The 12,182-nt window shown below is 35.8% G+C and overlaps 1 protein-coding gene across 10 annotated transcripts in view; it reads left to right on the plus strand.

The window, feature by feature from the left end:
• Nucleotides 1-12,182, plus strand: part of NLGN4Y (neuroligin 4, Y-linked) — a 179,642-nt gene that overhangs the window by 150,299 nt on the left and 17,161 nt on the right. For all 10 annotated transcript variants that reach the window (XM_015274025.4, XM_025151226.3, NM_001171770.2 and 7 more), the window contains 2 exons: nucleotides 3,314-3,499; nucleotides 5,708-6,497. In XM_015274025.4, coding sequence (XP_015129511.1) covers nucleotides 3,314-3,499; nucleotides 5,708-6,497 — 976 coding nt within the window. The remainder of the gene's footprint in view (nucleotides 1-3,313; nucleotides 3,500-5,707; nucleotides 6,498-12,182) is intronic.

Here is a 12,182-nt window from a genome sequence, read left to right on the forward strand (position 1 = left end):
TGAAAATCATGTGACTAAAAGTCTTACTATTTTGATCCTGTTCATGCCCATGCTTGCACTGTAATTGAGATTATTGGCACACTTTCACAGAAAACTTCAGGATCATCACTAGCTCCTGTTCTTTCTTTGCACTTTTCTAAATTTTCATGCCTCTTTCGTACTTCTCTCCAGACTGATTGTTCTTTGTTTCCAAAGACTCTTAATCCGTGAGTGCTTCTCATTTCAGCTGGTGGTGTTCTTGCCCTCTGGCATGGTTGATCAGTTTGGAACAAATATCCCCTAAAAATGTTTGGGACATTTCAATCACACATGTGTTGTGATCACATTTCTCTTTCTCAGCTGTTGTTGTCTGTGGCATTTTGCAGTAGGAGATCCATGTGGATGCCCCTCCCAATCTTTGTATCATTATTTAAAGGAAGAAAGGTTTATAAAGTCAAGAAATGAATATTACAGCTGATGTGTTTCTGGTTCATTATGTGGAAAGGAAAAAAATGTTATTTGTTGTCTATATTCAGCACTTGCCATCCTTTATTTGTTGCATTAGGATAGTGAGAAGGGCTTCCATGTTCTATTAAAGTCCTAATCCATGGATTTTCAGTTCACAGACTATCCTATAAATCGTACCATACAGAAAAAAAAATGGAAAATATTCTTACTCTGCTTAAAAATGTGCTTACAAGGCACAAAGTATAATCCAAAAGCAAGCCTGCATTCCTGTTTGTTTAGGACATAAGAGTCACACACAGATAAAGTGGTCTGAAATTTTCATAGTGATTACAGAAAAATAATAAAAATTAAAAATCTATTAGTATTGCATATTTCTGGGCTAATAGTTACTCCTTGCCTGAAATTCTTGAAATGGCTTAAAACAAAAATTTTGATCCAGTATGCAGAACATGAAAGAAAATATATCCTCATCAAGGAAAGACAGACTATTGATTTCAATTTTTGTCATGTGGGGCTGACACTTTACCTTGATGCTTAGTTTTTAAATTAAGAAAAATTGCTCTTGCAATTAATAAGAATCAGCAGAGAACTGTTGAAACAAACAAACAAAAATCTTAATTTGTCTAACATCATATCTGCATTGACTGCAGTTTTACTCCATCACTTTTTAGTTCATTTGGAAAGATTGCAAAATCACAAAGATCAACAAGCTTTATCTTGATACTGCTAGAAGAGCTGAAACGTGTTTAGGATCTGAATATTAATTACTATGCTGCTTTAAAGGTTACAGCAGTCACTTTCTCCCAGGGAGGTCACAGTTCTGATTGAATAAAAGCTTAATTGTAGAATATTATAGAAAATTGAAGTAAACTGCAACAAACAAAGTCAGCAAGTGGGTTATTCTTTCTTTTACAGTCTTACAAAGATAATGAAGGAATGTGAAAAATAAGACAGTTGTTACATATATATATATATAGATTAATTGTTTGTTTGCTTCTTTTTCCTCTTTGGTATGGAAGAAGAAGATGTTACTACAGTTCTGCCTCCTCACTATCAGAGGTTTATGTTGTTGTTTTATATGAAAGCCTTATCAAATGCTATTTAGCAAAAATGTTATGATTCATATTACTGTAATTGTATAAAGTGTTTTTTGAAAAGAAATAAAGAACAAATGAAACATTTATTGGCATTAAATACCAATTAAAATTGCTAATTAAATATGATTTTGTTTATACAAAAGGTAATGCTTTTTATTCATTCATGGCAGATCTTACATGTAGAAATTTATTTCACCGCAATATAGTTTATACGACACTGTAAATTTAGAGTTTAGTCCTTTATGTGGCATTACTTTTAAATATTGAGGCTGGATTTGCATCTCATTTTAGAAATTTTATCAGAGAAAACATTATGGAAATGCATCTGTGAATGTTCAACACATACGATTTCTTCTTTTCTTTCATCTTCTTTTCCACTTCCTCCATTATCAGTCATTTAATTACTCAAACCTAGTGAACTTTCTTTCTTTCTGTCACTGAAAAATTGCTACAACCAATACAAAGCAGTCTCTTTCCCTTTGCCAATATTCGTATGTACCACAAGGACTTTTTTCCTTAGGGTCTTGGGTCTCCTTTCCTGGCAGGCCAGAAGGCATTGGGCATGCTGAAGTGGCTCAAGGCTTAATCTCACTTCAAACTGCTCCAGGACTCTAGATCTCCTGAGTCCTGAGGCCTCCTTCTGGCTAATTTTCTGAAATGATAGCTTGTAAACAATAGTGAGTGAGTCCCTTGTTTTGACTTGACGTGTAGCTGTCACTGGAGCCTAAATCAGTGATGTCCATCTGAAAACATCCATTCGATGTAAGGTATTTCTTATAGACTACTGACTTCCATTGTCTGACAGTGAAAGGTCTGTGGGAGTAAAAGAGTGTAATTGTAAGTACATGACTTGATGTGGTAATTGTAATGTAGCACAAAGTCTAGACTGTGAATGATAGGCAGCATGGCTAATGCTTCACATTAGTTGGTTTCAGAAAAACAAATTAATCTTGGTCCTGGTCTCTTGGTCATTTCGTTCTAAGCAGCAAGACAGGCAGCAAATATGTTGTTCTTTGTTTCTGATAACTACAGTACAGGAACAAAAAACAGCAGCACAGTTTTTCCTGCAGTTTCCAAGGAAAGAAACAAAACCTGATTACTTCAGATAAAATCTCCCTACTAATGGTTTAATTTTTTCACAGTTTACTTGCTGTCTTCCTAATAAATACCCTTTGAAAAAAATTGAGTGTGATTTTTTTGTCATTGTTTCCTGCTCCTTTTACTATTTTCTTCATTCTTTTCTATTTCTGAGCATGTCCATCCTTATCAAAAGTAGAGTAATTTGTAGAGCTATGTAGGTCAGGAGAATGATGGTCCAGGTTAAGAAGCATTTAAACGAATGTGTTAGGGAGCATTGCTCTTAGTGGAAGATTTGGTGTATGATTTACTGCTGTGTGTTTTCTTTACCCCAAAACAATTTCCTAATCTTTTGTACCTTAATCACATACAGCTATTAAACCTTTAATATCTTCAGCCTGTCTATTTTCATTGATACAATGTTATTTCATAAATTAATAACAATAATAATAATGATGATTTTGCACAAATAAAACCTTTGCAGTAGAGCAAAACAAACCGAAATCAAACAGCATACAGAATGATTTCTACTGCTTGTGCTGGAGACATTTAAGTAAGATTGTAACCTTTAAAATAAGGAGAAAAAAAATAGCCCAGAAGTTGAAAATATGAGAGTATGTGTTGTGAATGTGTGGATATCCTGCAGCTATCTCTGTGTCTGTGAACTAAAATTATCCCTTTTTGCCTTATAGGTTTTTTAAGTACTGGGGACCAAGCTGCAAAAGGCAATTACGGATTGCTTGACCAAATCCAAGCTTTGCGTTGGATTGAAGAAAATATTGGATCTTTTGGAGGAGACCCAAAAAGAGTTACTATTTTTGGATCTGGGGCAGGAGCTTCCTGTGTCAGTCTTCTGACACTCTCTCACTATTCAGAAGGTAAGAACAAAACATAGTAATACAGTAATGGAAAAATGATTCTTTTGTAGTCAGAATAAAAACAGAATATATTTATATATATATTTTTTTAAATACCCATAACAATTTGACAGAATTATACTACATCTGTAATTTTTGTAAAATATCCACTATTTATTGTTCTAGATTTGTATTAGGCAACATAAACACTCTTGTTTACCCTCTCAACATGTATTTAGACTATTTCCTTACTTAACTACAACAGAGTTCAAACTTAAAAAATTTATATAACTTCCCACAGTTATTATGGGAGTTTTTAAGATTTTGGCAGAATTTCTACCCTGCAAAAAAACCCAGCAAAATACAGAGAATGTATAGAATTAGTACCATATTCATAATTTGCTCTGAAAGTAATGCTAATATAATAAAATATGAGGCATTATTTTCAGTGTAGCCCTCATAGATACCCGTTGGCAACACCAACACTGCAAAAAAATAAAAATAAAAAAAATAAAAAAGATAGAAGACAAAAAAATGCTGTGGTTTCACACTGGTGGGAAACTGTTCCACTGCATCACTCTCACGCACACTCCCCAAAGGAAGAAAATGTGATGAAAAAGGCTGATGTGTTCAGATAAGGACAGGGAGATTGCTCACTGATTACCTTCTCAGGCCACACAGATTTGGCATAAACAGACTAATGCAAATTATTGTATTTAGCTAATAACAGACTAGAAAAGTGAGAAACTAAAAACAAACAAAAAACACCTTCCCCTCATCCATCCTATTCTGCCTCCTCCCCCTGAGCAGCACAGGAGAATGAGGAATGGAGAACGCAATCATTTCATAACACTTCATCTTTGCTGCCCCTCCATGGCCGCTATCAGTCCCTGCTGCATGTGGGTACTTCCCACAGCACCATCCTTCCCGAACAGATAATCTTGTCAAAAAAGCCCAATATAACTAAACATCTATCATATTCATGACTCCATGCTATCATACAAAAGTGTATGGAAGAAGGCTCAGCCTTAGCAAGCCGTTGTAGAAGGATTGCTGGTAAACACAACCTATTTAGAAGCACATAGAATTAATTATTCCTGACAATTCAGGGTAGTGACACAATAGCATGCAGTGAGTAACAGTTGAGTAAGCCCTGACAAAAACAAACTGATGGAACAATGGAAAGCCTAACCAATGACATCACTGAAATTTTGTGATATGTGTAGTAAGTTGTCATCACAAAGGTTTATTGGTCACAGTCATTTTTCCTTGTAAATGCTTCAAGGTCTTCAAATGCTTTTGTAGCTCTTGCTGTCTTTGGAATTTCTTTGGTTTGACTGTAGAAATCTTGTGTAGAAGAGTCCCAAGTGTTTTAATTTTAGTATACAGTAGGTCTTTTTACTGACCTTACCAGGAAAATGGAGGTGAAGCAGATCTTCCAGTAAGCTCCGGTTGCTTTTTAGTGCTTTGTTGTCACAAAGAAACTCTTCAGTCCTAGTCTCTGTTTGCTCTGTATATTAATACATCTAAAACAAACGTAAGGAACTATTTATTTTTGTCTTATATTCTTCCAAAACATTGAAACATATTTTAATTCACCATATAGGTAGTACTTACACTACACACAAACATACGCATATATATATTTTACTCTTTATATGTATATACTTCAAGGTGGTAATGAAAAATGATATCAGAGGAGAGGGCTCAAGCTTATAAAATTGATTTTAGCAGAGCAGATTTTTTTTTTGTATCATATGATGAATGGCTTCTGTGAAAGAAATGAGAGTGTGTAATTTTCATTTGACCTTTAAACTACTGAAGAGTGCATTTATGAGAGTCATTGACATGGCAAAGAGGATATGATTACATGTAGCTGCCACTCCTTTACGGAAATTTTTTACAGGACTACTGCTGTGCTAAAATCAGGGGACTTCCATTAAAGAAAAAGAAAACTGCAGTACAAGCATGAGTTTTACTCTTGAAACAATAATCTGAAATCTTAATTCTTTCTGTACATGAGCAACAAGAACAAGAGAGATTTACCTAAATGGCCTATTACAGACACTGTAAAAAGGAGGTGGTAAGAAAATTATATACAAACTGAATTGAAATATAGGAATATGCGCTCTTTAGTCAAAAGTGTTCTTTGCTTAGTGAAAGCTGCTTTTAATTTTATTATATTTTTTAATATAATTTGATTTGTATTTAAACAATTTGCACCTGCAGGTTTGTTCCAAAAGGCAATCATACAGAGTGGAACAGCCCTGTCCAGCTGGGCAGTGAACTACCAGCCTGCCAAGTACACTCGGATATTGGCAGATAAAGTCGGCTGCGACATGCTGGATACCACTGATTTGGTTGAATGCCTTCGGAATAAGAACTACAAAGAACTCATTCAACAGACCATCACTCCAGCCACGTACCACATTGCCTTTGGGCCCGTGATAGATGGAGATGTGATTCCAGATGACCCTCAGATTCTCATGGAGCAAGGCGAATTCCTTAACTATGATATAATGCTGGGTGTGAATCAAGGAGAAGGTTTAAAATTTGTGGATGGCATTGTAGACAATGAAGATGGTGTTTCTCCCAATGATTTTGACTTTTCTGTCTCCAATTTTGTGGACAATCTATATGGTTATCCAGAGGGGAAAGATACACTCCGAGAGACCATTAAATTCATGTACACGGACTGGGCAGACAAGGAAAACCCTGAAACAAGACGGAAGACCCTGGTAGCACTTTTTACTGACCACCAGTGGGTTGCTCCTGCTGTTGCCACTGCTGATCTGCATGCCCAGTATGGATCTCCAACGTATTTTTATGCATTTTATCACCACTGCCAAAGTGAAATGAAACCAAGCTGGGCTGATTCAGCTCATGGTGATGAAGTCCCTTATGTGTTTGGCATTCCTATGATTGGACCAACAGAATTGTTCAACTGCAACTTTTCCAAGAATGATGTCATGCTCAGTGCAGTAGTTATGACATACTGGACAAACTTTGCCAAAACTGGGTAAGTTTGACCTCTAGCATTCCTTCTTGTTGATAACACGTTCCTAAAATAGTTGAATTTCCATAGCAGTGGTTCCAAGCCTGTATTGTGACTTATGATTATAGCACTGTTAGGTATGTGTGAGGCACTATGTTACTGGGGCTTATTCATATGTAATAGATTTTTAATTAGTGTGTTCCCGCAAACTATTTTCTTTCAGTAGCTCAGTGAGAAGAATAATGCACTGTATTTTTGATTCAAAAATAGGGCAATTATTAAGAAAAAGCCTTTCTTAGAGAAAAAGCAGCTCACTAAGTTACTGAAAAATCAGAGGAAATGTATTCTACCAGAAGAAAGAACTGTCAGGCAAATAGCAGTTATGTCTTAGAAAAGTAAGGAAGTTGTTTTCTTTTTAGTGACCTTCATAGGAATGGGAGCTCAGAGAAAAAGTGAATCAGAAAGGCAGATACTGAAAAGATTTTTTTTCCCTCTGTAGGCTGTAATGGCCGTAATGAATAGTGGTCTGGGATGAAGAAAAGACTCAGATATAAATTTTGCTTTGAGAAGGTTAAAAATTCAAATTAATTCTGCTTACAAAACAATACATCAATATTTTTGAGGAAAAAGAATTGTAGACATCAAGGGAAAAAAACCCTCAAAGCAGCTTAATCTGTGAGTGCTATTAATAATTTCTCTGTTTTCTATACCATTCCTCTAAATATTAATGTGGTATTTTGCTTGTACAACAACGGCTTTTTTGTTAACCTTGAGTCTTCAGTACTAAACAAAGGTACTTATGGCACAATGGTGCTGTAAATCTTTCCAGTGAATGCTCAGTGGCAGAATTGGACTCTAGAAACTGCAGCTTTACTGCAGTGCAGTGAGTAGTATGCACCATTGTAAAAAAAATTCAGAGATGCCCATTGTGAAACATACAGCTTTTAGCAGTCTTTAAAATATCCAGATGATGTTCAATGCAGAGACATTTTGCAGTCATAGCAAAAACCTTGATTATTAATTGAGTAAGAAACAATCCAATGTTTCAGGTCACTTTACAAAGCAAAAGAAAACTTTTGCTGTATCGCATTTTAGTCAAACAGACACTTTTGAGTGCAGAAATCCCAAGCAAGAGCGAATGAACTGTGAAATATTTAGATGTATTTGGAAACAATAAGACATCAGTTGGATGTCTGGGGTAGACAAACTGGTGAAAGTTTGGTTTGTGGACAAATACTGTCCCATGTTGACTGTAGTGCACATTCAAAAAGAGTATTTTAACATAATTTTGGTTTTTTTTGGATTAAGTGTCATGCGTACATAGAGGACATGAGGTTCTTGCAAATACGCATGACTGGATTTATTACTGAGATCTCTGCATTCTCACTGTTAGTAGCAATTTCTTTGTGATTATTCCCTCTACAATAAGTTGCATCTAAACATTTTTTAAGAAGTTTCTTTCAGCCCCAACTTCCGCCATTACTCATAGTTGCAAGCAGTTTGCAGCTGTTTCTACTTGAAAGCTAATTTTAGCAAGCTACACTTACCATCACCCAGTTATGAACCTATGTCTTAGCCTTTTCAAAACCTTGTTTCTAGCTTAGCTTAGAAATAGGGAAGTAATTTGTTAGAGAGCAGGTGTGAGAAACTAGATTTGAGATATAAAAATTACATGAATATATGGCTTTTGATTCCACTGTGTGGAAAATTATATGTGAGAGCTTCATTACGAAGTGCACTTAAAGCTTCAGTCCTCTGTCAGTAGTACTACCCTAACAGAAATTGTAATTTTATATGCACAAGTGTTCTGTTAGTTAGGTCCATGTTACACTCCTCGCAGATACATCAGCAGAGGGAATCTGGATGATGTGAGGGGATGTGTGCCAGCTCTTAATGGATACTCTGAAAGTGACGCTTTTGTGAAGAAGGATTTGCAGTTTCACAAAGTGGATATGAAACTATGTTCGCAGAGACATTTATCAGGTTTCTAAAAATTACCCTCTTTTGGGTAGTTTGGGTAGTACTCTGCATCTTTGTCCACACTTATCCATGTCTTCTCAAGTGGGTGATGGGAAATATATAGGCCTAAAGAACAAATCCTGAATTTCTTTGTAATTCAGAGGAATACTCCTGAATTATTTTACTGTCACTGATTCTGAAGCAAAAAGTTAACTGAGTTATTAAGGATATCTATTCAGTTTGGCTTTTTAAAGGAAGATGTCATTAAACTTACAATGAAGAAATGTATTTTCAAATCAATTCTGTGAACTCCTTTATGAACCTTGCATTTCTTTTGATATTTTTATCTGAAGGAATACCTGTTTTCAATAGCAAGTCTGTTGGTCAGATTAAAAACAGTACTTATGCATTACTTTCCTCAGTAGCTCATAGCTGATTGGAAGTACAGCAACAGTGGGACCTGGTAAAAGTGATGTAAGGAGACATGGGCAAAACCATGATTGTGTACCAGTGTATCAGGGAGGAGTGGCAACATCATTATTATTACTGAAATAACTTGAAAAATCAGGGAAAGTGTGAAGAAACTCTACAGAGTTTTTTGTTTGATTTTTTTTTTCTTAATATGTATTAAAGAAGACTGCTTAAGGAAAATAAATTATCAATAGGTCTTTCAGTGGCTTGGAAGCAGACTCCGTGTGTAACTGTCAAGATATTTTCCTCTCTGATGAAGTAAAAAAAATGACAAAAAATGAAATGCATTAATGTAACAATTCCATTTTGGTGATTGTGACTTTGGTAGTAGTTAATGCTCTTGCAAAATTACGTAAAAGAAAAATGGCATTTCAACATGCTATTTGGGATTCTGCATAAGAGAAAATGTCCTACCATTTCTCAACATTCTTCTGATGCCATTAGCAGATATGAAATAGAGTTCCCTCATTTGCCCTACAGGTCACCTACTAATTCTTCTTGTAAACAGGAATGTGTACTACTCTTCAGCCAGCATTTATTGCAGACACATTTACTTCATAGCACTTGAGAAAAAAAGCAATACTTTGAATGTGCATTTGTAGCCCATAAGGTGATAACTTAATGACAGTAAACTGCAACGTGTTAAATTGAGCAAAACAGTGCAGATTGAAAGAGAGGAAAAGAAAGTGATAGGTGAAGTCAGATGATTTTGCATGTTAATAAAAAAATCTAAGATAAGACAATCACAGAATCACAGAATCACAGAATGGCCTGGGTTGGAAGGGACCTCAAGGATCATGAATCTCCAACCCCCCTGCCAGGCAGGGCCACCAACCTCCCCATTTACTAGACCAGGTTGCCCAGGGCCCCATCCAACCTGGCCTTGAACACCTCCAGGGACGGGGCATCTGCAGCCTCTCTGGGCAGCCCGTTCCAGCACCTCACCACTCTCCTGGTAAAGAACTTAGAAAGATAAAGAAACAAGAAAGATTGTCATGTATATTGCAGACAAGTTCATACATTGCTGGACAGGAACATTTTTGGGCGTAGAATCTGTTTAATCTGAACTCTATAAATTATGAAAACAAATCATCAGATGGAAAAAAGAGCAATAAACATTATTTTTGTTCTAGTGATAGTATAAATAAAGAAAAACAGTCAAACAAAAAATATTCCTCCCTATCAACCAGTGAGATTGGGAACCAAGCTATGCACTGTGAGATTTGTTACATGAGGAAGTATAGAACTAAAAAAGTATTCAGATTATATTTTTATCATCTTAATTAGAGTGTGTTTTTAAAGGAAAATCTCCTATCTTCTTATGTTCTGTAACTACAGACTGGAGCCACGTGAGAGTCCAGAAACACCAAAGTGATGTGAGAGGCTAAAAAAAAGAAAAACTGAAGTTGTAGTTAATGTAGCAGATCAAAAGTTTTTCGAACAGCTAATTGGATATGAGAAAAGACAGTATCTACATAGATCACTCCAAAATTAATGCCTCTTATTTATTTCTATGGAAACTACAACAGATGAAAAGAGCACAGCAGCAAATTTGCAGCTACAAAACATTCTTTTTAGACATAGTCACCATTCTGAGTGATGTGATGAGCTGACTGAGATGCTGTTCATTCTGTAGTGTGACAGTTGTGCCTGGCCATCTGGAACATGGCTTGCCTTTCACACTGCCATCACCACGGCTGAAATGTACCACCCGCTGCCTCACTGTGTTCACATCCACTGTCGGATCTCCAGAAACATTCAATAAGCGTCAGTGAGTGTCAATGGGTACCATTACGGAGAAATTCAGTGACACACCATGTCAGAAGCCATTTTGTCAGATTGTCCCTCTGCTGCCATTTGTCACATGGCAACAGAATGCAATGAGATATTGTTGTGAAGGTTTAACCTCTGCTGCCATACCACCATCATCTACTACTGATATCGTGAGCCAATATGATAAAATAAAAGGCATTACTTTTGGAGCATGCTTTGTACATCTATACTTTATGGCTATCCACAATACTGGATAAGTTTTTTTTTTAATAGGATACTGAAAAAATATTTATAATAAGATGAACTGTTCAACATCACCAGGAAATGACTCACCATGTCATAATTTGTAACCTTATGATTTTATGAAATATCGACAGTGAGCATAGAAGGAGGGAGAAAATATTTTTTTTCTTATTTATATCCACAGGATGATTGTGGTAAGTTATCTTATTATGTATTAGATCCTTTGTCTAGAACTATATTTAGTCATTTCATTTTCTTATGAAAAAATTATCTAGGTACGTGTCCTCCAAGTTCAGATACACAGTATTTAGACCATCTACTCAATTATTGATTAACCCTAGAATTGATGCCAACAATACAGTTTTGATACTCACAGGCAATGACTTGTGTTTAGGACTGACTGCCTTTTTTTCCGTTCTTTGTTTTATTGGGGTGTTTCATGCTTACACATGACCATGTAAACAAATCCCAGTATATAAGACTAGTCTCATGTATCTGTAATTTTCCCTCTTGTGTTTGGAGGAGGAGTCAGGACAAATCAGTGTTCCTAATAGACAGAGTTAAAAAGGAGACATGGAGTTGCCAAATAGAAGAGCAAGAAAGGAAAGGAAGGTTAATATTTATATATTCATAGGCTGTTTCTAGGGGAAGAATGTTAATTTCAGAAAGTTACATGCTAAAATCATTATCTGCAGTCATTTTTACACAGACACAAAAATAAAAATCTAAACATTTTGGTAATTTCTGTTTTGATAAAGGTAAACTTTGTTTTACCTTCAGTGAGCCCTGGATTCTTCCTCTTTCGTATATCTGTTCAGGAAAAAAGGGAAGGGATTAAGAACAAAGTGCACTTAGCTGGACTACTGAACTTCTTCATCTCCTCTACTGTGTATGAAGTACAACTCATTTACATGAGCTAGTGTAATTTACATCTTATGTAGGATCCTTTCCAGAGTCTGAGAGTCTGAGAGTCTGTTCTGAATCAGAACAGCAAGAGGGAAGAACACAAGGGGGATTTTTGCTGTAACTCTTCCAGGATTTCGAGTTTCTGAAAGAAAAATGCTTTGCATTTTAATAATCAGGTTGATTTTTTGTTTGTTTTAGAATTTATGGGTTGAGCCCAAATGCACTGTGGCAGATATACTGTGCTGTCAATATCTTCCCTTTTGCATTTGCCAAATCCTTCAGTGTACTCTTTGAGAATAGAAGAAATACTTTTATTTCCTTCTTAAAAGCATGTTAGAATCCCTCAAAGTATCGGCA

Source organism: Gallus gallus, chromosome 1 (assembly GCF_016699485.2).
Source record: "Gallus gallus isolate bGalGal1 chromosome 1, bGalGal1.mat.broiler.GRCg7b, whole genome shotgun sequence".
Lineage (NCBI taxonomy): Eukaryota > Metazoa > Chordata > Aves > Galliformes > Phasianidae > Gallus > Gallus gallus.